This window comes from Falco punctatus (assembly GCF_963210335.1).
Source record: "Falco punctatus genome assembly, chromosome: Z".
Classification (NCBI taxonomy): Eukaryota; Metazoa; Chordata; class Aves; order Falconiformes; family Falconidae; genus Falco; species Falco punctatus.
Window position 1 is genome coordinate 44,552,866 of NC_137586.1, and position 26,653 is coordinate 44,579,518.

The 26,653-nt window shown below is 43.7% G+C and overlaps 1 protein-coding gene across 1 annotated transcript; it reads right to left on the reverse strand.

Moving 5' to 3' along the window:
• GAS1 (growth arrest specific 1) lies at positions 1-26,168 on the reverse strand. Its single transcript, XM_080373255.1, has one exon. The coding sequence runs from the start codon at positions 2,417-2,419 to the stop codon at positions 1,427-1,429; it is 993 nt and encodes a 330-aa protein (XP_080229381.1). The 5' UTR covers positions 2,420-26,168; the 3' UTR covers positions 1-1,426.
• Between the last annotated feature and the right edge of the window lie 485 nt (positions 26,169-26,653).

A 26,653-nucleotide genomic window follows, 5' to 3' on the forward strand; every position in this document is an offset into this window, starting at 1 on the left:
CATTATTTAAAGCTCTTTACTAATTTACATGTTCAGAAAATACAAAAAGCCATACATATTTAAAACACAGGCCTTTTTTATGCCTCCTATAAAAATTACAAGGTTTAAGGCTGCTCAAAAATGCATTTATACAATTCTACAATGTTCATAAAGTCTCTCCAAATAAGAAAGTTAACTTCCAATCTGTAAAATACACTGTACATTCGATATTCTGGAGAATACTTCATTGAATCACTGTTACTGATATCCCCTTAAACATAAAATGAAATCTTTACTTTTCCAGACAAGAATAGCAAATGCAATTATCTGTCAAATAGGATGTGGACTTAAAACTTTTTTATTATTTTTTAAATAAATTATTCCAAAAGCATACAATTTATAAAATTCTATATACAGAGAAGAGCGACTGGTAACAAATCCCAGTTTTAAATACATTTTTAATATAAGATTTACCAGAGGTCAGCACCCTGATATGACGAGAGGCAATATAACTTTTCAGGATATTTGTACATACATGTTCTCGAGTTTAAAAGTGTCTTTCAAAGATGGCAGTGCAGAGCTCTTTTACAACAAAAGTTGCATTGTTCAGTATAGCCAACAACTCTGAAAAAAAAAAAAAAAACAAACCTTTTTTTTTTTTATGTCACTAGGTTAAAGAGGAAGAGACGGCTGCTGGCACGCTTTTGTTATAAGGAAGATGTGTGTGCAAGAGGGAGTGCTGTAAACCACAGTGTTCAGTCTGCTATTTCCTTAAATTTAATTAATGGCAGATGCAGCGTAACCCCCGTTCGGGGCCCAGCCGCACCGCAAAGAGCGAGCCTTGGCGGCCGATAACCAAGTTGCTGACTAACCAGTATGGCAACAGCTTTGGCAGCACGTTTGGGTAGCGCACCTCTTTCTCATCTTCATGTCAAAACGCTTAACGAAAGCCACCATCAGCACGCCATCACCCCCGCAGCCCCGGCGGGCGGCAGCGGGAGCCCGCCGCGGCCTCGCTGGCACCTCCGTCAGCCCGTCCGCCGGCGGCCCGCACGGGGCGGCAGCAATTGCATAGTGCACAGAGACCGGCACCCTAAAGGCGAGAGGCCGCGGCCGCCCGCTCCGCTCCGCCTCGCTCGGCCGCCGTCCCCCCGGCCGGCCCGCAAGGCCGCGGCGGCTTCGCCCGCGGAAGGCTGCCGGGCCGGGTCGGGGGAAGGGTGCGGACGGGCGCCGCGGGCAGCAGCGGAGGCGGCGGGGGGGCCGCCGCCCGCGGGGAGACGCGGGGCGGAGCAGGAGCGCCCGGGCCAACGGCCGGGGGATTAACGGTCAGGGCGTTTAAAACCGCGCCGCACCGAGGGGCCCCGCTGGCCGTGCTCCCTCCCGCCGCCGCCAGGCCCGCGGGATGGCCATCGGCGGCCCGGCGCGGCGCGGCCCGGCGGGAGGGACGCTAGAGCCGCGGCAGCAGCGGCAGCAAGAGGGAGGCCAGCAGCGCCCAGGCCGCGGCGGCGGGCGGGCCAGCGCTATCCGCTGGCACGGGGAAGCCGGGCTCGGAGCCCGCATTGTCCTCCGCGTCGTCCCTCCCCTTCTGGCTCGGCTCCTCCTCGTAGTCCTCGTCGTAGTACTCCTCCAGGCCGCCGTCCGAGCCGCCGCTGCTGCCGGCGCCGTTGCCGCCCATGTCCGCGCCGAAGCAGAGGCGGGCCATGTTCTCCTTGACCGACTCGCAGATAGGCCGCTCCAGCCCGTCGCAGACGCAGTCGTTGAGCAGCACGGCCTTGGGCACGGCCAGCATGTCCTCGATGACGGCGCGGCACTCCGGCGTGCAGCGCAGCCCGTTGAACAGCTTCCCGCAGTAGGTCATGTAGCGGTTGAGCGCCAGGCTGCAGCGGCTGTCCCAGTCGCAGCGCCGCCGCGCCTCCGTGCAGCCCATGACGCCGCCGCCGGGGCCGCCGCCGGGGCCGCCGCCGGGACCGCCGGGGCCGCCGGCCGCCGGGCTGCTGGTGCGGGGCAGGCAGGGCTCGATGGCGCGCTTGGTGGCGCGGCAGTTCTCGTCCTGCGCGCAGTCGCAGTCCTCCAGCGCCGGGCCGCGCCGGGTGTGGTTGAGCTGGATGAGGGCCGCGATGCAGTGGCTGGGGCACCGCCGCCTGGAGGAGGCGGCGGAGCTTGCAGCGGCCGCCGGCCCGTCCCCACCGCCTCCCGCCGGCGCCTGCTGCAGGAGCACCGGGGCGCACGCCTCGGCGTACTGGTTGTAAGCGTAGCTGCACTCGGGCTCCCCCTGACACTGCAGCACCGCCTGCCAGCAGATCAGCCGCCGGCCCTGCACCAGCGAGCCCCGCGGCGGCCACACGGCGCCCAGCGCCGCCGCCAGCCACAGCCAGGCGGCCGGACGCGGCCAGCGGCCCCCGCCGCCGCCTCCGTGCCGAGCGGGCGAGCTGGCCACCATCGCAGGCGGCGGCGGCGGCTGCTGCCGCAGGCGAGCGAGGGAGAGGCGCTGGTAGACGACGACGAGGAGGAGAAGGAGCTGCCGCCCGTGGAAAAGTTTGCAAAACTCCCGCCGGCCGTGTGCATGAGGTCTCCTCGCATCAATCCATCCGCGCCGGTGCTGGGGCCCTCCAGCCCCCGGGAGCTGGAACCGGCGGGGCCGCCGTACGAAGCGGGTGCCCGGGGCCTTCCCGTGCACCCCACCCGCTGCTGCCGGCTTGGCGAGGCGGCGGCGAAGGCGCCCGGAGAGGTTGGGGGGAATCAGTGCAAACGGGGGCTCGGAGGAGAGCGGCTCCGGAGTGCGCTCGGGGACTTGCAGGCTGCGCCGGGAGAGCTCATGGTGCTGTCCTCCTCCTCATGCAGTTCCGTTTCTCTTTTTTTTTTTTCTTTCTCTCTCTCGTTTTTTTTTTTTTAAACAAAATCAGTGCCCAGCTGCTGCTGCTGCTTCGTCGGGAGCTTTTAACTCTCCGCTCGCAGCATCTCTGCACATGCCAGCCGCTCCGATCCCATTCACAGTCCCGGCTCCGCTCACTCCCTCTCGGTACGGGTTGCACTTTCGGGTGGCGGGGAGAAGAAATGTCTCTCCCCGCTAGCAAGAAGATAGCACAGGGAAAGGAGAAGAGGCAGCCTTCAGGATCTCTTTCTCTCTGAGCGACTGATGCTGCTTCTGTTGTCAACAAGCCCTGCAAGCTGCTCTGCGGATCCGTCTGTGGATCTTTTTTTCTTTGCAAGGCTTTAAATACAAAAGTGCCCTCCGAGCAGCAGCAACGTGCTCTGATTAGGCCTCATTATGCATGCATGGAAAAGCAAACAAACAAAAAAAATTAGCAACGCTTCTTCTTTTACACATCCCCCCAGCCTGCGCTCTCTCGCTCTCTTTCTCCTTTTCTCCACTTTTTTCTCCCTTCGCTCGGCCCCCTTTCACTGCCTCGCCACTTGCCATTGGCCCAGCCTGTTGTTGAAACTTTTTTTTTTTCCCTCCTCTCTTTACGATCTGCTGGAGGGAGGGAAGGAGAGAGGGGGGCTGGAGGGCAGCTCACATTCAAAGCTTGAAAGGAAAGGCTTAAGGAGAGTGACAGCCCCCCGAGGAGCCCCTCCTCCCGTTAAGGCGGCGCGGCGGCCGGGCCGGAGGCGCGCGGCGGCGGCGGGGGTCGGCGCTCGGGGGCGGCGGGGGAGCGCCCTGCGCCTCCGCGAAAGGGCAGCGGCGCGGGTCTGCGTGCTGCCTGTGCGGGCACGCTGCTCCTGAACTGATCTGCCCTTTACAGCAAGGGGAAAAAAAGGTCTCTATCCCGTGTGATGTGTGTACCCAAACTTCCCACTGATTCAAGTGAGGGCAGAGCCGCTTCCCGAAAGAAAGAGAAAGGTAGGGAGGATCAGGCTCAAAATGGGACCGACTTTGCTTCTTGCTGAAATCTGAACAGAGCTCCTGGTTCCAGTATTAGTACACTCAGGGAGAGAAAGCTAACTTAGTGGTGCGCTCCGGCCGTGTAAGTACTGCTTTGCTATGCCTTCGGTGTTGCAGCTTTCCACTTACCGCATCCCCCACCGATTTTAAACTCACTCAGCTCAGCTTCTCACCAGAGGTTTTCGTGCACGGGTTTAAGACCCTGTCTTACGAGGATGCCTCTTGGCGGAAATACAGTAGGTCTCAGTATAGTTCTTTGATACTTTAATAAAGAACTGCCAATTAGTGAAAAGTTGTTTAAAATCTGTTAGAGGATGAAGTTTGTCTTCATTGAAAACAAAATGCCTTGCTGACGTCCTGCCTTCCTGTTACACTCTCCATCCGCTTTGCTTTGCTTATAAGGAACTAGACACAAAAATATAAATATTAAGGCACAACGAGAGGAGCATAGCGAAATAAGTAAGTAGTGGTGGATTTAGCCATTCCCTTTCGCTTCAGTGCTACCTTAATTCCAGAGCAACATTGTCTCCAACCACAAGGGGCATCTGTATCTGCTGCCTGTCAAAACTGGCGCTTTTTTCATCCTAAAACTATCAACTCCATCTGTCACAGAAATTAGGACTAAATCTATTTTCCAGAACTCGGGGATCCTGGGATTCTATGCGGTGTGGACTGATGTCTGTCTGAAAGTGCGTGGAAGGTGGAATGGCGGTGTGGTGTGGCTGGGAGTCAGCGTGATTGATATGTTGAGAAGCATTCGTAAGAATTTTCTCCATTGTCATCTGGTTTACAAGCTGCTTGTGTTTCTCCTTCAGTACGGTTTTGTCTCTTCTGGTGCAAAAATCGTGTTTGCTTGTGTTCTTAAATCTGTGAAAACTCCATTCAGAACCCCTGCCTTCATCCACCTAGTTGAGAGCCATTTCTTTTAATTCTTGTTTAATAAGGTTATTAAAAATGCCAGATGCCATTTAGGCAGAGTGCAGTAAATACACATTGCAATCTACTCTGGGCTCATTCACACATTACTTTGCAGCCCTGGTCACTGATGGTAACACTGTTAGTGGTGGAAGTCAGCTAGTTTGGAGTGGGTAAGTTGGAGTCAACCTTGCTGTACAAAAAAGCACTGTTGCACCACCTGATAGCTAGGGAAACCTGTCCACGTTTGTGCACCTGGAGAGAAAGGGACCTGCATGCCAGGACGTTCCAGTCCTAGAGAGCCTGAGAGAGGGGACTGCAGTGGGGCAGGGTCCAACCCTGGGGTGGGACAGTGGCCTCCTGAGCTTCCTCCGCACAGGAGAGCAGGAATGGCTGGCTATCAGTCCCAGTGCAGCTGCCTTCTGTAGACAGCTGGGGCATGAGCTCTGCCCCCTCCCAGCTTCTGACTTCATCTGCAAAATCCATCCAGCTTGGGCTGCCCTTCGTTTTTGGAGCAGAAAGCAGGCTGTTTACTTTGTGAGGAATGGCAGCAGCTGAACTTCGGACCTCCCAGGAGGGGGAGTAGAGGAGCCTTCACTGCCGGCCTTGCATCCTTGCTGGCTGGGAAGAGGCAGCTGTTGAGCAGGAGGAGGGTCAGTGCGTGGTCACACTAGTGCTGACAGGCTTCCTTGGCTGGGGACAGTGTTCATTTTGCCTGCTGGTCTGAAAGGTAGGGCATGGCATGAAGCATTGCGTCATTCATAGGCAGAGATTTTTCATATGTACCTTTCAGTTAAAGAAATGCAAATTTCATACAGTAATAATAATAATGGAAGTGCTGACTTTGAGGTTTGGAATTTGGAATTATCTTTTGTATCATACAACTGAAAAAACCGTAACAGAAAATAGGTGGGCTCTTCACTTCCCACACCTTTTACCCATGTAGAATATTACCATCTACATCCAGGATTATGTATTTTTTTTTCAAGAAATCACCTTCTAAAAATGATTTTAAACATACGAGTCTGTATTTAAGGAGAACTTGGATTCTGACTGTATTTGTATCTGCCATTTTGGGTAAGGGCTTTGGGGCTCAGTGCTCTGTTGGGGGAAAGACAACTTCTAAGCCTAGGGGAATAACTCTTTGGCCTCTCTTCCTCAATGCTGGTTTTCTAACAGAAACGGTATCGCCAAATTCAGCTCCCCAGTTTTCAAAGTAGCTCTCAAAGTAATGAGGAAGGCAATCCTTGCTCTTTTTCACAAAGCGCCATATAGGAAAATATATCCCATGGTGGCACAGTAAAATAAGGTCTGGTAGCTTTCTGAATTCCCACATTTGCCATGTTTTCTGCTTACTGTCCTTTCCTGTCTAAGCAATTAGTTTTGCTCCTTACACCAGCTCTCCACATTACTACAGAGTAGCAGTCTTCCGTCACTAGGGGTCATTTTGGCAGCCGAAAAAGCCAGCACATATCTGACCTGGATTTATGACTCCAGGGCACCTTTTTGTTTAATCCTGGTGTCTTTTCCCCCTTTTTATTTCACACCCTTTCCTAATAGTTGTCCTATCCAACTTGTGTTTTATTTAATTCTTTTTCTGACCTATTTTACACTGATTGTTTATAAAATAAGGACGTTAGATAGACACAAACCCAGCTGACCTTAAAATTCAGCTGTTCACATTCAGATGTAATTAAAAATACATGGTCTATATATGTGGTTAATTCCTCTCAAATGATTTCTAAGCACATTTCTTTTATTGGATTATATTGCTTTTTCTACGTTTCAAGAGATTTACAACTGCTATTAAAAATGTCTGGCAGGAGTCCTGTGAATTAATTAGCTGATAAAATTTCAGTTTCTGCATTGAGTAATATCTTAGTATGTGCCTGATGGAGACACACAGTGAGAAAGCACTTTTTCTTCTTGAAGAAGAGATTGAATTCTCTACTAATAGAGGATTTCACCTGTCAATGAAAGGTATCTTTTTGCCAAACTCTGTCAGTAGTTCTCAGAACCTTTTGGCATTACGGTGTATGGGAGTCATGGGGGGCAGTAAAAGTCCTACGCATACACCAACATTCATCCTGAAGAAATGGCCTAGTAAGGTGTCACTTGCAGTAGCCTGTGCAGATGACTGAATATGGACATGTGCATATTGCTGAGTTCTTGGATCTGATGTACCCTCAGAGACCCATAAATAATAACCTCTGCAGTCTAAAGTTACAAAAGAAAAACTTTGTGACTTACCGGATTCCCAGCACAAACTTGGGGCAGGGGTAGGGACAGGGAATGAATATAATGCTTTCCCAAGTGGTGTCTGTTTCAATGGAGAAGTAAGGGCAAGTGAAGGCATTTAAATTAGGTTCTTGCTTCACATCTGGAGTAGTTTATCTTTTTATTGACTGTGCAGAGCTGTTTGGGAGATTGGTGTCTTAAGTTAGCCACCTAAACTAGGTGTGAATACTCCTCAAAATAGTCATTTTTTCACTTGAATGTGCAGAGCTTCCGGGGTGAGCATCCCTCCTCTCTCTTGCTTTATGCAGGCAGAAAAATAATGAACAGGGAGGATAGTAAGTGATTGTATTGATCAACAGTCACCCCACTGAGTTGAAGCTCATGACTGGTGAGACCACTGTACTTCACACTGTAGGGTCAGTTAGACATTGTTATTTTGGCCATACATATTTAGCGTTGCCAGCGTAAAGTCTTGTGAACGTTATTGAGGGCATTCAACACCTGGCCTTCAGGCCAATTATTTTTAATTGATTCACCTGTGTATTATCTAGGATTGATCCCTCCTATAATAGGTTGCACAAGTCCACTTGCACACCAGTCAGCATGGGGCTCTTATTGACACCTTAGGATACTTTATAACATTTTTCCAATCAATGCATGCTGCAGACTGCCAGTGTGATTTGTTTATGGCATGGTTTTGGAGACTATGTGTTGCATGCTATGGGGTGTGATTGGGAATGAGTGGGAGGTCAAAGCATACTGATGTAGCTTTGGAGGACTGTGTGGGGACTGTGTAGGATCAACTGTGTTGACTCTGGAGTGAGCTACATGTGGAGGTGCTTTCTGGTTGCCTCCCAGAAAACAACATGGGAATGTACTAATGGATGCTGGAGGGAACTGGACTGACTCAATCTGTAAGCAACTGACTGTACTTCAGTCTCTGAGGTGTTAATGGGAGCAGAGAATAAAAAGAAACCCATATAGTCTTGTCTTATTGCAAGAAAGGGACAGACATTTAAAAAGAATATGGAGTGGACCTGTTTAGAAGAGTTGGAGGCAGGATATCATTATTAATTTTGGAATGTTAGTTACTTGGGTCCAGCAAATACAGCGCTGTAATGGTTAACTGTGCACATAGAATCATAGAATCATGGAATCGTTTAATCATAACATTGTTTGGATTGGAAGGGACCTTTGAAGATCATCTAGTCCAACTCCCCTGCAATAAGCGTGGACATCTTCAATTAGATCAGGTTGCTCAGAGCCTCTTCCAACCTGACCTTGAAAGTTTCCAGGGATGGGGCATCTACGACCTTTCTGGGCAACCTGTTCCAGTGTTTCATGAATTTTATTGTAAAAAATATCTTCCTCGTATCTAGTCTGCATATACCCTCTTTTAGTTTAAAATCATTACCTCTTATCCTATTGCAACAGACACTACTAAAAAGTCTGTCTCCATCTTTCCTGTAAGTCCCCTTTAAGTAATGAAAGGCCACAATAAGATCTTCCCAGAGCCTTCTCTTCTCCAGGCTGAACAACCCCAACTCTCTCAGCCTTTCCTCACAGGAGAGGTATTCCATACCTATGATCATTTTTGGCCCTTCTCCAAACCCACTCCAACAGGTTCATATCTTTCCTGTACAGAGAGACTCCAGAGCTGGATGCAGTACTGTGGGTGGGTGGGCTCTCACCAGAGCAGAGGGCCAGGATCACCTCCTTCAACCTGCTTGTCACACTTCTTTTGATGCATCCCAGGATACGGTTGGCTTTCTGGGCTGCAAATGCACATTGCTGACTCTTTCCAGCTTTTCATATACCAATACCCCCAAGTCCTTCTCTGCAGGGCTGCTCTCAATCCCTTCATCCCCCAGCCTGTATTGATACTGGGGGTTGCCCTGACCCTGGTGCAGGACCTTGCACTTGGCCCTGTTGAACCTCATGAAGTTCACATGGCCCTATTTCTTGAGCTTGTTGAGGTCCCTCTGGATGGCATCTCATCCCATAGGCATGTCAACTGCACCACTCAGTTTGGTGTCATCTGCAAACTTGCTGAGGGTGCACTCGAGCCCACTAGGTCATTGTCTATGTCATTGATGAAGGTACTAAACAGTACTGATCCCAGTACAGACCTCTGAGGGACACCAGTCATCACTGACCTCCATCTGGACGTTGAGCCATTGACCACTACTCTCTGGATGCAACTGATTCCTCATTTGTTGAATAGTTCACCCGTCAAATCTGTATCTCTCCAATTTAGAGAGAAGAATGTTGTGGGGGACCGTGTCAAAGGCCTCACAGAAGTCCAGATAGATGACATCTGTAGCTCTTCCCTTGTCCACTGATGTAGTCACTCCATCATAGAAGGCCATTATGTTGGTCAGGCAAGAAAGAGTTGCCCTTGGTGAAGCCACGCTGACTGTCTTGAATCGCCTCCCTGTCCCCCATGTGCCTTAACATAGCTTGTAGAAGGATCTGTTCTGTGATCTTCCTGGGCACAGAGGTGAGGCTGACATGTCAGTAGTTCCCAGTGTCCTCCTCCATTCTACCCTTTTTGAAAACGAGTGCATTGTTTCCCTTTTTCCAGTCACCAGGGATTTCACCTGACTGCCATAGTTTTTCAAGCATCATGGAGAGTGGCTTGGCAACCACATGAGCCAGTTCTCTCAGGAGCCTGGGATGCATCTCGTCAGGTCCCATAGACTTAATGTATGTTCAGGTTCCTTAGGTGGTCATGAACCTGATCTCATACAGTGGGAAGGACTTTGCTCCCCCAGTCCCTGCCTTAAGCTCCATGCACTCAAGAGGATACATAAACTTGCCTTAAATATATTTTTAATTCAGTGTCTCCTTTCTTTTCAATATGCCTTTTCCATTTATAATGTTTACTTAAAAATTGAGTAGCATCCTTGTACAGTTAGAGATTGTTATTTATATATGAAATAGTAAGTATCATTGAGAGTATTTACCCAGCGCATCCAGTACAGTAAACATGGAAATATTGCACAATACTTTGCTGGACTTCTGCTTTTCTGAACTCTGTTCCAATCTAAACTACAAACTAGACCACACATGCTGTTAAAACAAATCTAAGAACAGAGTAGACCTCCAACCCTTTCTTGGTCCTAACAAAGGCAAAAGTAATTGTGAAGACAACACATTTCTGGTCACCTGTTAGGCCAGTTAAATAAAGGTTTTAAATAACCATGTCCTACAAAGATGAATGTAAACTACAGATGTTGTCACTATGTTAAACCAATTTAAACCACCACAGTATTATGGGAGTTCTTTGCTGAATATGTCAATATGTACACACAAAAAAGCAGTTAGATGTTTTTTGTTTGTTTTTTGGTTTTTGTTTGTTTATTTTTTTATTTTTAGATTTTCCCAGTATTTACAACCAGATATTCCCTGAGGCAGCTAATAGTTTGTGTTTCATTTTCTGCATGTGCTTCCTTGAAATTCATATAATACAAGTTTGCAAGAAATAGGAAATTCTGAGTTTTCTTAGTTGAGACGCATGAAGAAATGAGTAATTTATGGGTAAGCAGAATTCCACTCTATGTAGTCTGAAGGACAAAAATAAAAAGTAGCTGTTTCATTTTTGTGGTTTCACATTACACCAACACAATCGTGTACCCTGGAAAGGTAATACCTAATGTGATCTCCTACTTCTTCTAACCCAAAATTCAATTTCTGTATTAGAATTTGAAGATGGCTGCTGAGTGAAATGTCATTCAAAAGCATATCCCCAATCTGTTCAGTTTGGTGGGTATCTTTGATGATACTTGCCTAAGGCCTTGTTTATACACAAAAGTAGCTGAGGTTAAAATAAAACTGTCTTTCAAAACTATTTGATTAAAGCAATAAAAATCTAATTCAACATAAATTTGGAGTTAGCAAACTGATTTTGGATGTGTTCCAATAGGTCTCTTTAAGCACAGCTGGCTTCATATCATTGAGAAATGGTGATGTCTTTATTGAGTTGACCTGCTGTAAAAGAGTGACAGACTTGTTTATTACACCTTCTTAGAAGAGTTTCATTCTTTCATTTTACTAAAACAAAATGTGTATAGACTAAATAGTACACTAAACATGAAATAGGCATGCAAATATTTCAGAGTCCTGACCCAGATGACCAAATTCAAATAAATCAGTATTAATAAATAAACTAATCAAAGTGTGCCCAGGCAAGAATTTGCTCTGATTTAACTAGGTCTTTTAAAAGGCAATTTTAGTTAACTTTTGGGCTGGTCAGCAGCCTAAACTCTCTTTAGTTCATTTGTTCATTTGCTTGAAATACCAGAGAAGAAGAATTAATTAAGATGGATTTTTATATGGAGGGAGATAGCTTGGGTGATTAGCAGACTTTATGACAAGAACAGTGACTGGGTTCATGCAGGTACACGCATCTTTCTTCCTACACTTCGCCTAAAATTAAAAAATGTCAAAGCAGTTAGTAGAGTTCATCTCCATTCCTCTACTATGCCCTTAGCTGTGGTACCTGAATTCCAGGATGAAAGAAGAATGTCTTTGTGTTTTAAAAGTTTAATTTACAAAAGTGATGAATGATTCAGTTGCTTCCATATTAGGGGCACAGTCTGAGACATTTCTAGCAGCCTGGTTTTCAGAATATGTTGAGCACCTAACCTTTGAAAATCAGATTTTCTAGTTTGACATTCAAAAAGGAATCATTCAGAATCACAGCTAGCTTTGAAAATGTATTTCCTTTCTGCAGCTAACAAAAATTAAGGGCTTCAAAAATGCTGGAGAAACACAGTCATAAACTTGTCACTGTGCTAAAAATAAACACTAAAACGTTGAGGTGGGGGATCTCAGTAACAACACCACATAATAAATGGGGCTTTCTTTGTAGGTGAAATACTGTGTTCGTGGCTTTGATACATCAAAATACACTGGGCCACCAGCTGTTCTCAGACATGTTGCAAATCAGTATTTTGTTCTTCCTAACAAACAGTGATCATTCTCCTCATTCTTGGTGGTAGTGGAGGTGAGCTATACTTTCCTCTTCCTACTTGCCTGAGGCAACTGCTCTTTTCAAAGTTCCCCAAAAGGGCTGGATCAGATTAGGGAGACTGTAAAGATGAGACTGAAGTCGGTACTTTTGGGAAAGTGGTTAACAGCAGCAGTGCTCTGGAGATTTCCCAAACTCTGGGAACTGAGTTGTACACTGGCATCATGCTGCTTTCTGGAGCCAGACCTAATATCCATGGCTGGATAGCCCAAACATGTCCAGAGGCTTACAGATATTAGACATCAGAGATGGAAAAGAGGTTTTGGAACATTCTCCATCCCCACTGCAAAATTATGCAGTCAGTGTGAGATTAGCCATTGTGTTAAATTTTCCAGTTGTTTATTTTGGCCTATTTTTAAATGTCCTAAGTGATAAGTTAAGGGATTTCTACCACTTTCTTTCAATAGATTTCTTTGTTTCAAAACATCTCTTATAACTTATGCAAATTTTTACCACCTTTAAATACCATTGTGCATAGCTATAGTTCATTTTCCCACCCAGGTAATTTTCTATCAACATTAATTCCTGTGGTATTCATAAGATTAATTATTAGGGTAATTATTGTGTAACTAATTATACCCATGCCAATTCAGTTCATTATGCTGCAGGTGAAACTGCGATATATGTAGCATTGTCTAGTCGCTTTTATCTGATGTGTTAGCATTCAGACCTTAAGTAGGGCTAAAGCAGACTAGAACTAGGATTTGGTAAACACCATTGCATATATTCTGGTAAAATCCAGTCAATAGCATTTACATTTCCTTCATTCTGTTCTTCCATCGATTTTATACATTCACCCCACAAATTTGTGATCTGGAGTTGCAGCTGTGTCCGTAACAGGGAAGGTGTTGCTTTCATTATCATATTGTTATTTGCTCAGATACTCTAGTGTTTTTATAAAGCAAAAATGCTCACATCTTAAAATGTAAACACTTTTAAAGCAATGCCTTCCCATGTGTTTTATATCCTTGTTTTAAGTAGATGTAAATCATTATCCCTTGCATTTAATTCAAATGGATACGATCTTGTATTAATAGTAGTAGTGTACACCTGTTTCTTCCTTTGCCCACAGTCTTTACCCTATTCTGGATACCTTGCTTGTGCTTATGGGCTACAAGCTGTAATATAGAAACTTAGAAATAATGGAAAGGACATTCCCTAAATAAAGGTTCATGTCTTAGGAGAAAAATAGCTTTACAAATTTATACGCTGTCCTTGCATTCCATCTTTGGCATTTGCTTCTTTAATCTAGCTGTAATAAAGAGAAAGTTCCCTATTTTCTGTTTGCCTCGTTCTTGAGGTCCGAGTTAGATTTGTTCCAGCAAAACCATCTGAGTTAAGCTCACAGAATGCTTTATTTTGTTACATTTGTTTCATACAATTGGAAAGATGTTATAGAGATGCTACAGAGATGAGGTTTTGCAATACACTCATGGTACATTTTTGGGGATTGCAAAGCTAGTTCTGCTTGAAAACTTTTCATAACACCCTGTTTTCAAAGGATATGTCTATAGCAAAGTAGTTTTTAACCTAAATTTAACCTGAGTTATATAACTGCTCTAGACATCCTTTTTTTTTGAAAGAAAAGTGGGATCATTAACTGATTGCTTGCTTTCGGTTAGTTGGGCCTTATGACTTCAACATGTTATTTCTCCTCAGCTGGAGTGAATTGTCATACACTGGGAAGCTTAGCAGTGTGTTCTGATGTGGGTAACCGGATGCATACTGAAAGGTAGTGAGTTTCTTCAAGGTGAGGTCAAAGGATCATACATGCATGTGGGTGGCATCAGTGTCTTTTATGTTTTTTTCACCATTCTTTATTCCATTGTGGAATGGTTTCCCCTTTTTGATAACATCTTTGTACTTATTTTCCCTATGCCTCCATTTTTTCCCTTACATTTTCCTGAGGCCCTTTCTTGATTGTGTTTTATTTCAGTCCCTGCTGACGTTTAGGAAAAAACCAGCAGAGAAGAGGACCTCTATTTGGCCATATTTATTGATGCTGCTGTGGCCTCTCCGGTTACCTTTTGTCAACTTTCTTAACTGAATTTCCCTTCACAGAATTGTTTGTCAAAGGCAAACCATTGCACAAACTCACATCTAAATGTATTTCTGTGAGAATGCATCTGGATCATTTGGGTAGCCATCCTGAAATCTCTCTGGGAATCTTTCAGAGAACAGGAGTTACCACCAGGTGGAAAATTGCAGCCTGAATGGCACACTACAAATATTCAAGGCTTACAGCTCAACTCAGAGCAGACAGTTCAGAGAAAGCCATTATTTTAATTAATTCACATAAAGTGTTTAGTGAATTATTAAAGAATGTGACAAAATATGTTTGCTTGCACATCATTTGAGAACGAAGAATGGAGCAAAAAACTGTCAAACAAGAAGCTTGTTGTGAACGGTTCAGGCAGCATTCGTCTTCTTTTAGGTGGAATGTGACCCTGCTAACCCTGAAGTGTGAGTTAGACCTTTGATGTTCAAGGGGGATTCAGAACCAGGCAGACAGAATTCATCCAGCCTGGGACGGTAGTGTGTAAGTGACTGGTGACATGGTGACTACCTTTCAGTGAAACCAGGCCCAGTTTGTAACCAGCCTTAAAACCAAGGACTAGATCTAGTAGAATAATTTGAGGATCTGGGCAAGACATGTGTTCCTTAAAAATTTTTTACAAATTGATGAAGATAGGAAAGAAAGAAAATAGTGAAGAAACTGTAGAGGTAACAGGGAAGAGAAATTACTTTTTCCTTCTGCCTTCTCTCTTGTTTTTGAATAGGTAATTAACTTATATTGAACTATCACTGTCATCATTATCACATTAGCTGGACTATTTAGCAAGGAATAACATGTCTTTTACATGGTTTGATTTGACAACTCAGTGAAAGAGAAGCAAGGGGTTTTTAGCAGAAAAAATGAATGTTGTAGGGAAAATGTCCTGATCACAGGTGAAAAGCATCATAATTTTTCTCCACTCCTGGCCTTTTAGATTCAGTGTCGTCCTGGTAATGTTCACATCTGCATATGTGGTATGGATATGAGAATTTATCTTGTTACAGCTATGTAACAAGTCAGTCAGCATCCTCAGACAGCACACCTGAAAAGGCACAGGAAGAATACAAGATATATATCTTTTGAAACAAGTAGGCATTTATGGTCATTGTGGATGAAAATCACCCCTGTACAAATAGCTAGCAAAAAGCCCTGTGTTCCCTCTTCCTGGAACTACAACTTAAACTGGGCAGACAGAAGGTTGCAGTGGAGTGTCTGTATGGTCCATCTATGTCAGGAAAGATTTTTATGCACGGAACTGGTAAATCTGATGGAAATGGGTGCTGTTCATGGAACATGCCCTGGAAACAGTGAGAAGGGGGAAACTCTTCTCATTGGCAATATGGTGAAAACCCAGCTGCAGTTGTATCATGGCTGTTAGAAACGTAGGTACCAATTTTACTAGCAATAGCAAATAGCACTGCCCTGCAATTTGGGTCAATATTTCCCCAGGAACGTAAAGCTATTCATGACATACCTGCAAGCTTTCTTGGTTTTTCTCCCCATGAATAGCACTGGGTTATTCCTGACTGCCATAGAATTTTTTAACGGAACACATTAAACAAAGCTAAATTCAGTAAATGAAAGTTGTCAAAACTGCTTTGTATTTGACAGGAATACAAATGTATAATATTTCCCCCCCCCCAAAAAAAAAAAGTCAAGTTATTGAACTGTAGAGTTGTTTAGGAGGAAACAGCTTGCCTCTTTTTTCAGCTAAGAGGTAGCATGCAAGGTCATTCATTTAGAAATAGGGCAATTTCCTGTACTTTACTAAATCTTGTCTTGTAAAGGTAGAAAAACAGACATATCAAAAAGCCTTTATGATATATAATGCATACTGTGTTTTCTGAACCTTGGAATGAGCAGTTCTCTCAGTGCCCTCTCCTTGCTCTCAACCCTAAGCAATCTATTACCCACTGCTGCTCTTTAGCAGATGGCTTCTCTGTGGAATGAGCTAGTCCTGTTCCAGGAACAAATTCTTGTGCTGGATAGGGTCAAGAGGAATAAGTTTTTGGTGACCAAATTTTAATCTTACTTATTGTAAATCATGAGAAACTGTACTGATTTTCATCAGCAAGAATCCTTAATTGGACCTCAGGCCTCCAGTTGATTGCTTTGTAATGTCACAAATCACTGTAATCCACTTCTGAGGTCACAGAGAAATCTCCCTATGTTTGGTTCTGTTCTGACATTGTTTCTTTCTAACTTTGTGCTTTGTGTAATTATAACAGAATAATATGCTTTGGGCACCTTTCATTTTTTGTCCTGTAAGAGGATAATAAACCATTAAGGATATTTTACAACATGGTGAGTGCTCTTTTGCAGTGTTTCATTAGCCACAAATCCACAAGTCACCTTCAGGAATTCCAGATGACAGACAAGAGGTATTTTTGCAGCTGTTCTATGTGAGCTCATGAAAGTCTTGTTCCCTTTAAAGGAAAGAAGAAGAAGAAAAAAAAAAAGACCTTTTTATGTATCAATCCTTTTGACAGTCCTCTGTAAGGCAAGAAGACTCATCTCTGTTATAGATGAGTACTATGCATTTTATCCATATGCCTGTGGATAGTTCAAATATCATCTCTCTTGTAAAATACTTTTACTGTAGAATTGAATGAAGTGACTGCCTTTGAATAGGATATAATAAGCTGCAAAATGCTTTGAATGGCTGTTCACTTAATAAAATATCGCCTAAAGCGATGCTATCTTCTGACTATTATATGGTGTTTCACGAGTTGACTTTTACAATTGAATTCCCTGCCATCTTTATGTACCGGAGAACATCTTGAAAAAATCAGGCTACAAATAGTGACTGTTTTCTAAAGGTCAAAGAAATTGTAAGGGAGAAAAAAAGTCTTTTCTGAAAAGAAATATTCAGGAAGCTCTGAATATTTATATACTGATATCATCTTTAGACCTCCAGGGTGTTTCAGAGTACAGACAGCTACAGTTTTTAATAAAAATGTTTTCCAAACTGAATTTCATTTCTCATTTCAGATATATAAAAAAAGATTAGTTTCCTGACTCATACTTCTTTGTTTGAATTTTAACAGTTTGTGTTTGGTCCTGTTCCAAAACAATTTTCTGTCCATTTTAAAAGTGCTAAGGCTTGGGATATAGAACTGCCAAGGACTGTTTGGAAAAACATATGCTAAAGACTTTCCTACAAGGTAGTAGAAGGGGATGGATGGTTCATTTGAAATGACCTCTGCTTACATAACAGTATTCTAGCATGTACTAGCTGGTGAGATCGTGCACATTCTATACTGCTATTTTAAAAGTGCAGTCAGTTCACTAAGTCAGTGTGCAGATGTCTGTGTTTGTCCATCTGCCCTGAGCGCTCTTTTGCAGTCCTCCATTTTTCATCCTTACCAGAATGCACCAGCATCTACTGTTCTTTTCATGGTGGAGATATCATCTACCTGTTTAAGTGCCAGTCCTGCTCGGGATCAGTCTCTTTACAGCTGTGCACTGTATCGCTGTACAATGTTTTCTACACCTGCCCTAAGATATAAAGAGGAACTGCCTCTGCTTGCCATCTGGGGATCTGAAGGATCAGGAAATCCCTGAAATGAAATATTGCCACAAACATAATTAATGGACTCTGACAGTTGTCAAAAAGTCTGTGGAATGCAAGGGGAAATGACATCTTTCTCTTTATAAAGAGCACAAAGGTCAGGTAGAAGATGGAGAAACAAAGAGTATGAAGTCCTTGAATAACATCCAGTGCAGAGAGACACAGTTATAACCTGGTTGTGGCCTTCAGCAATCTTCCAAGCATTGACAAGCTATGCAAGATAGGGTATGAGACAAGACAGCAATGGAGTGGTAATGAACACTTCACAGCAACAGCATTACAGCCCATCTTCCTGCATCAGGTTGGTTCCCTTCTGACTGGCAGCGAGATATTGGATTTGCAAATGGAAGCAGCCATATGTTTCTGCACGGCTACAGGAAAGCCGCCCCTGTGCTCTCACCCTGGGGGAGTGTGCACAGTGGTTTGGTAGCTGGCACAGGAACTGGCATGCACAGCTGGAGGTGTATGGTAGCCACATTTTGTATGTGTTGGCTGGACACAATGGCATCCAAAAGGATATGGGTTGCAGGATGCCATAAACTGTGGGGGATTTGTGAGTTTGAACCCTGTCCCACAGTATCAGTTGTTGTCTGTCTTCTACATTGTCCATAATAACTGGCCAGGCAAGATCCCAGCTAATGTGGGGGGCTGTACCCATAGGTGTATTGAATACACAATCTGATGGCTGAGGGCTGAGTACAAACGCGGAAGAAGAGATGGTGGCTTCTGCCTGTAGTTACGTAAATATCTTGCCATCCAGTATGCACTATTTAGGGGGACCAAAGCAGCTGCCAATTGTAACCTAGACAAGCTCCGTATGAACCACATGTGCATGCACCATGGTCCCAGCAAAACAGTGACTGTTTAGCTTCATGAAGTGGCAATGTGTGTGTAAGGGAAGGGAGAGACCTTATCTGCAAGTACTGGAAATACGAGCTTCTCTTCAGGGGCTCTGCAGTTTGTGCAGTTCCCAGGGAGCACAGGTTAGTGGAATTCTGCTTCCAGGACTTCCAGACTTTGTGTGCACCTGCTCAAGTGTACAGAAGGACTGAAGCATTTTGACTAGCACCCAGTCGTGGAACTGGGGGCAGTGGGAGGAAATTGGGAAAGAAAGGACATTCTCCCCTTGGAGAAAAGCACTAGAGCGTGACGGAAGCTGTGTTATTTCTGTTTCGCTGCTAGACTAGGCAAAACCAGAGAATATGTGGCAGAGAGAAAGGCTCCATTTCTTGGGTGTGCTGTGAGTTGCCTGTTTGTATTTCAGCCAAAAAGAATGGGACTGAGGAGGTTTTTAAACAGTGTCAGCTTTTCCTGGACTTTGGTTTGAAAAGAAGCTGTGAGAACGTAGTATTTGATTTATCAAAGAGAGTCTATGAAACAAATTAACCTTGAAGGAAGAAGGTTCTCTCTGCCTTGAAGCAGATGGGGTGTGGACAAATTTGCGTGAAGGATTCCTCAGTGGATTCTTCAGCCTGGCAGCGAGAAAACAAAGCCATGAAGAAAAGACAAACCCTCCCATCTGTCCTTCCAAACAAAGAGGTGATGTAAATGAAGAAGAGTTCATGCTACTTGAAATCTCTGGGTGCTGCTGACTTATGTTCTTATAAAGTAGAGCTTGACTGTCACATTCCAGATCCATGCACAGACTTGACAGATAAAAATCACAGCATAATTTGTGACTCCTGAAAAAAAAATGCAATAAAACACTATGTTCTGTCTCTCAGAGATGAAACGAGAGAGAGAGAGGGAGGAGTGAAGGAGAGGAAGGAGGAGAATTTGTTGCAGTTGTCTAGTTTGGTACCTATCCTGCCCAACTTTTCAGTCTTCGCTTTCCCAGACCCTGGCTTCAGAGCTCTTCAGCCACTTTCCTTTTCATTCCTCTTCAATCACTCCAAGATCTACCAAGCCCTCCATACCATCTTTCAACTTGCACAATCTATACCACTCTCACTTTGCCATTGTATTTCTTTGTGTACAACACACTCATTAAAGAATAAATGTACCACACCTGCCATGTCAGTGTCTTCATTCATAGCCCTTGCTACTTTTCTTCCACAGTCCTTCTTCCCTCTTTCGTTATCATTCATACAGGTAAAAAAAAATTCCTCAAGAAAGTATTGTTGTATTGTTTTCTGTCCACATAGTCTGCAGCATTGTCAGTGTGGGATGTCAAAATAATGCAGGAAAAGAACGACAGGCTGTACTAAGCTCCGATTAAATAAAGATCACACTCTTGGCAAAGCTGGAATCTGGTGTTCTATTTAGCATCTATCTCCCGTTCCACATTTCATAGGCAGATGTGTTAACTACACTTACAGTTTCTGTATGTTTCCCATTATAAGGCCCCTTCTTACACTTGCTGCTAAGTTTGCCAAATTGTTTTAACTGTGGAGGCTGAAAGTTTTCCATTCTGGATATCTACTTCAGGTTGAATTTAGAGGAGCTTTAGAGGAAATAAAGTATGCTATTCATGTTGAAATTAATTTATTTTCAGTTGACTGTTCAATCCTACAGATTGAAACAAGTCTTTGAAATCTGTGGCAAATAAAGAAGAGGGCATGTTGCCATCATGCCAGAATGTGCCCTTTGCTTACTTGTGTTGGGTGGGTAAAACATTGATCATGTATTTGGCCATGTTGTCTTTTGTTTTTATATAACTCAGCAGAAACTTAAGAATGAAGCAGATGCTTTTGCCACAGAGTGAGCATGTCCCACAGCAGACCAGCAGGCACTGGGTACAATTTTTTTTTTTTCTTCTCAATTTGTTCTTTTGGGTCTTTCTTTGGCTCCTTAAGTTTGGGAGTTACAGTAAAAGAAGGATTAGTTTCCTGGTTAAGGCAGATGAGGGCTTCTTCAGCAACTGGACTGTTTCTCTACATCTCTTGCTGGACCACCATTTGAGTTGGACTCTTCTTGTACAGCCATTAGCTATGTATTTTCATGCCCATCCAGGGAACGCATCTGCAGACAGCTTTGCAGAATGGCTGAGAGCTCATAGGACAGAGTGAGGCTGATTGCAGAAGTTCCATATATGCAGTACACACTCAGGTTCTAGGTATGCCAAAAAATCAACCACCAGCAACTTGTTTTTGACAAACCTAGTGTTCTTTTTTCAGTACTTCACACTCCCAGGCTGTAGGGTAGGAACAGAGAGCACTGAACCTGCAGGTGGTCTAGTAAAGGCACAGTGGGAGAGGGCATCCCTACAACAGCCAAGAGGGAGTGAATACCTGTGCATGCAGTGCAGAGCTTAAGTACATCATGTCAAATGGGAGACCCATGTAAGAAATGAGTAAATGAAAAAGAATTAAAGAATAGCTGGCTGCTTACTGAATGAAGCACAGCTTGGATAGGTCAGAGGGAGGTTTGTGTGGCTGTGTGGTAACACACCAAATGGACAAATGGCATTAAGACTGGGAAATCTTGCAACTTGTCATTCCTTATTCATGAGAGCTTGGCTTTCCAGCCTGAACAGTCTTTTGACATAGGTGTTTAAGAACGTGGAAGGGGAAGGAGACAGGTACAGTCTATGGCAGCTCATTTTTATTAGTGTTAAGTTTGGGATTTGCTTTCCTGACATGTATGTTATATAAAATCTCTATGAAATACTTTGGAACTTTGAAAAACATTTTTGGGAGACTATTCCTTGTGTCTCTTGGCCTGTTAAGCAAAGTGCCTTGTCTGCCACAAGGAAGAGAAAAATTAAAACTAGTACTTTTAGAAAATATCTAAATTAATTTAAGTTCACTTGCATTAATAAAAATTCTCTGATTTAAAGCCCAGCATCTTAGACTGTGTACATTTCAGTGAGTTGGTTCGCAGGGAAGCTGCTGAAGTTCATCTTGTTTCATTGACTAGGACAATACACACATATGGCTTTAAAACCAGGACAACTTCATGATTTTCAGAATTTATCTTGCTGGTCCTGGACCTCATGCAGGTATAATTTCTGAGGAAATTCCACTTCTTTGGTGGGGGGAGGGAGGAAATGCTTCCATGGCAGGTTGGCTTTAAAATATAAATGCTGCTGTTTGAAGCAGTCAGGAATGCCAGACTGAACTGGGGAGACTGATTAATGGGCAGATGATGCAATCATAGTTATGTTATAAATCGCTTGGATATTTATTTATCAAATGCCCTGCAGTACAATATGTCACAAGACTATCACATATGTACACATAGCCTACATTTGCATAGGCAGATGTCTTGGGGCAGATATTCAGCAAACATAAATAGACTGAGCTCCTCTGAAGTCCCTTTAAGTCTTGGAGCTTTGCTATTTTGTACCAATTAAAGACTTGGCCCCTTTGTCTCTATCTAAGTTCACTAAGCTGCAGACCAAACTGATGATTATTCATCTTACTTAGTAAGTGTTGCAAGTTTCTGGCTCTTATTTGCTAATGCAAAAAAAATGTTCTAACATGAAACTGGGCTTAGATCCCAGTTTTCAGTCGTACTCTCCATTAAAAGATGACGGATGTGGCATACATCAAGCATAAATCAAATAGTAATAGTGCTGTTGTTTTCCTAAAGAACTCAGGGAAGGACTTAATTGCGTTCACATCTCCTACTGCATCTAGCCTGATGTCCTGAGTCAGTTGCATTAAGATTAAGAAATCTTTACCAGGGATACAACACACACAATGGTTACAGTCACTGATGTAATACTGGCGCCAGTAAGCTTTATTTTATTTAAAAAAATACTACTTTCCATGTACTTTAAAATAGTATAGACATAAAATATTTTTTAAAAAAACAGAAGCTCTGTCTGTGTAATTTGATGCTGAGCCTTAGCAAAACAGGCAAAGGTCCAAATATTTTTCCCTGCTCAAATGGTTTAAAATATGTTTCCAAGGGTGATTTGGCTGGAGAGGCGACCACTGGGGAATTACAAGCTGAAAAGTTTTATTTTTTGTGAGGATCTGTGTTTCTGTGAAGAAACCGCAACTGCTTTTAGGGCTGGCCAGGAGCCAGAAGTAAGGTATGCTCAAAAAACTTTTGCTCAAGTGAAGTCTCATTAATGAAGCGGAAAGCAAAAACCATTTTTTGTAAACCTTAAAGGAAAGACACCGAGATAAGTCCATTGCAAACAGAATACCTGGACTAGTATGTAAGGCCCCTGCCCTGTGACGACTTCTATCCACGTTTCTCCTACCTTGCTTCCCATTCACACCAAAATTTTGTACCACTAATATGAAGGGAGTTGTCCTTGCATTAAGTGTTTGCCAGACTGGGGCCTCCCTTTGTACTTAATTAGTGTTTGACATATTCAGTAGGAAGTAGATCAACTAAAGGCATAAGTAACGCATAATTTTGCATTGCCAGGGGAAGTTTAATTTACGAGCTTGTTATACTCATAGCCAAATGTTACTTTTGGCAAAAAGAATGTTTACAATGTTGTTGTTTGGACAAATTACAACTATTTTTTCTTTGGGGCCTGGTCCACGCACCCCTGGAAGGCAGAGAAGACTGTCACTGCTTCCCAGAGCAGGAGCTCTCTCTCTGCCTGCGTGCGGACATGTAACAACCGACAGATGCTTTGGAGGACTTGGCTTTTGGGAAGCCTGTGAGCAACCCATTTGAGAGGCACCTGGCTGTCTTCTCTACATGCAAGGTAGCACCTACACTATTTTTGTCAGTGCCTGGGCTAAGACCTTGGCAGAACTAGACACATCAGTCTGATCTGTGTGCTAATTCTCCTTCTTTGTAAGCACCACCTACCTTCCTGTGCTAGACATGTTTTCCTAATATGCCTACATCTAGACTGCAGCACATATCACTTTGCTCCTATTTAAAAAAAGTCACAAACTAGAGCAGCATTTGCATCTCATATGTACCCGGGGGACCTCAGCTTAGAGCACATGGTGATCTTCGACAATCAGCTTCAGAGGAGAACATCTCTGGTCATTCTTGCTCAGAAAAATTCCCACAGTTGCGGTCTGGCCTTTTTCACAATAGCCTGGTGGTTAAAGAGTTTTCCCAGGAGCTGGGAGACAGGAGCATGCACCTTCTTTCTCTGGCCTCATTACTACGGAATTCCTCTTCCATGATGGTACAGCTTTGACCAGGAAGGTGGGAATGACCTCTCCAGAAACACCTGCTAGCACAGGTTTTCCTGATAGGTCAGAACTGCAAGGTTTTCATCCAGTGGTTTCAGAGACCTGAAAGCCCATCACATCCCTTCTTGGCTGATTGCTCACACCAATATGTCATCATACAAAGAGGGGACCCACTAGAAATAGCCACGTTATTTTTGAAGCCCTAATCAGTTTGTGCCGCAGTGTATGGACTCTGTGCTTTCAGACCAGGTGAATAAAGTGCGTGGTGAAGTGGGACATCTAAGGGGGGTGTGCATGTTTAAGCACCCATTTGCTATCAGCACTTCCAGTGGCGTAGTCTGCTGTCCACCTGCTCAGCCTCTGGGTTTCTTGAACCTCTCTTTGAAGACATCCACCCTTTTCTGTGGACCAGAATGGCAGTTTGTATACTGAACTCTGACTTATGCAGCACTCACCTGGTAGCATGTGCCTCATTTTTAGGAGTCATTAATGTCTAAATTAAAAGCACCGGTCCTTTCCCTGGATCTTTCTCCAAACAAGAGGTGTTTTCATTTTGCCACCTCTCCATTTACTTCCCCCCTAATCATATTTCAGGAAATAGCTACTTTGGGCAGCGTGCTCCCCTATGGTGAAGACCAAAGAGTGGATGAGCGTAAATCTAGTTAATCCTGACCAGCATAGCATTTAAACTAATTTCATGACTGACTTCAGGAGGACTTGTGTCCAGCTCCCCTGGGGCCCTAAAAGCAGCTGTGTTGTCAAAGCCAGTGGCTTTCTGTCCATGTTGTGGAGGAGTCAGTACTCAGAGTGGACTCATACCTTCAACAGACCAGCATTAATTCTAGTCCAGACTATTATCACTGCAGTTTTAGTGTTCAGTTAACAATGAGTTATTGCCTGGTAAAAGTGGTAGGGATTATTATATAGACACTGGGCCTCAGGGGAATGGCATATACAACTATTGCTGTACTTTGATCCTAATGTCCTAAGGGTCTCGGTATGCACACCAACTTCTGATTGTATTTTACAGCTTTCTCTGCTCTTTCCCTGTGTCTAACTCCTTTATGAAAGAAATGACCAGAAATATTTCTAGCAGGCTGAGAAATAGCCATGGTACCACAATTCAGATCACAGAACATTTTGCAGAGGTGATCCATCCTTTGACCAACCCACATGGAAAAATCTGAGATCTATCATCTGTTCAGGCATTGGATAACTTTTTATGTTAAATCCTTTTATTTTGATTATCCTGAATTAGCTCCTTGAACAGCTGCTTTATTTTTATATTTTTTACTGCAGTGTAATTAGTGCTCTTCAATCCTCTATTCTTTCATTAACTTTTATGATTTGTTCCAAATAATACCTGAACAGCCTTACTGAGGTTGTGTGACAAACCCAGAAAGAATTAGCAAAAACATTTTAAAAGGCTACATATGCAAATGTTGCCAGGGCTTTTAATGATGATAGTGCTCTGCAGACTGACTGTTGAATAGCTGTGCTCTTGGCAGTCTAACATCTGTAAGAGCTTCTAGGATAAGGTAGGCAGTTTCTTCTATGCAGAATTATTTACTGAATTCCTAGGGTTTTATACAAATAGTACAAAGAACCCTTACTCCTCCTTACTGTCAGCCTCCTGCTCCGTGCACACAGGCTCCAACCTGAACACCAACATGTCGATGAGGAAGCACAAGTCAAGCTTCTGCACTGGCATTTTATAATCAAAGCTCACTCACTGAAGATCTTTCTCAATTTAGGTAATATCAGAAAAGGTTGCTCTAAATTGTGTCAAGAGTCAGACAGTGGAATGCAAAGATTCCCCCCCCACACACACACACTGCAAAGCACAATTTAATAACTCAGTGAGCATGTCTCCAGGTTATATTCATTTACCATAATCTCTTCAGGCTGAACCAAGCTACCAGCACTGGATTCAGAGAGCTCAGTGGCATTTATTACGTAACCTTTTCCTGGCTTGCTGAGGATTCTTGCAGAGTTCATAATGCTAGATATTGGTGACACCTAGCTCTACAATACTTGGGGGAGCAGGATGATACTTTTCTGACTCAGTGCCCCCAGCCTCCATGGTCAGCAGTTGTGCTATATTGGCCCATCAGGGTTATCTGATTCCTTTTTGGAAGGGTTTTATATAGTTTTGGGCTGTACTACATACTATGGGACAGGGATCCACATCTTAATTATGCACTGTGTAAAGAAGCATGCAAGGGATTTGTTTTATATCTGCTGCCTGCTATGTTCACAAGTCTGGCGTTGTGGGGAGTAATAAATGGCCATTATTGGTTTGCTTTTTCCACAGCACCTATGACTTCTTCAATATCCCACTCAGACATGTCTCTTTTTAGGCTAAAGATCCTAGTCTTTCTGACCTCCACCTATTAATCCCTACTGTCAAAGTCACATGGATTAGATTACTTTTATCTTGTAATAATTGTCTTTCATGAATAGCTAGTATCTGCTGCTTGTTATTTTGCTGTTTGGACATCTTGATAAGAAGAAGAGGAGAACAGAGCAGCAAAAGATGAATTACAATCATGTATAAATGAGGTAGGACACCCCACCCTGCTTGCTAGCCTGCTATTTTAATACAGTTAATCCAAAATACAGTTTCCTTTTTGAAGATGTGGTGAACGTTACCCTGAGGTTGTGGAAGGAAGAGAATTCATCCATGTATGGGTTGTTTCCTCTACTGTAATCAGTTGATGTCTGAAAGTTACTGCTTAGACCTGACTCTAGACATGTAGCTCACAGCCTTTCCTTAAAGTTGGCATGGGCTTCATTATTCATGAAGTCCCATGCATGCATGCATTAGAGCTGATTAGCAAATAATGTATTTTCATGGAAACACTAGGTATCTCTCTGTGGGGTGGTTTGAAACACTCCTTAAAATGCCATACATCTCTAC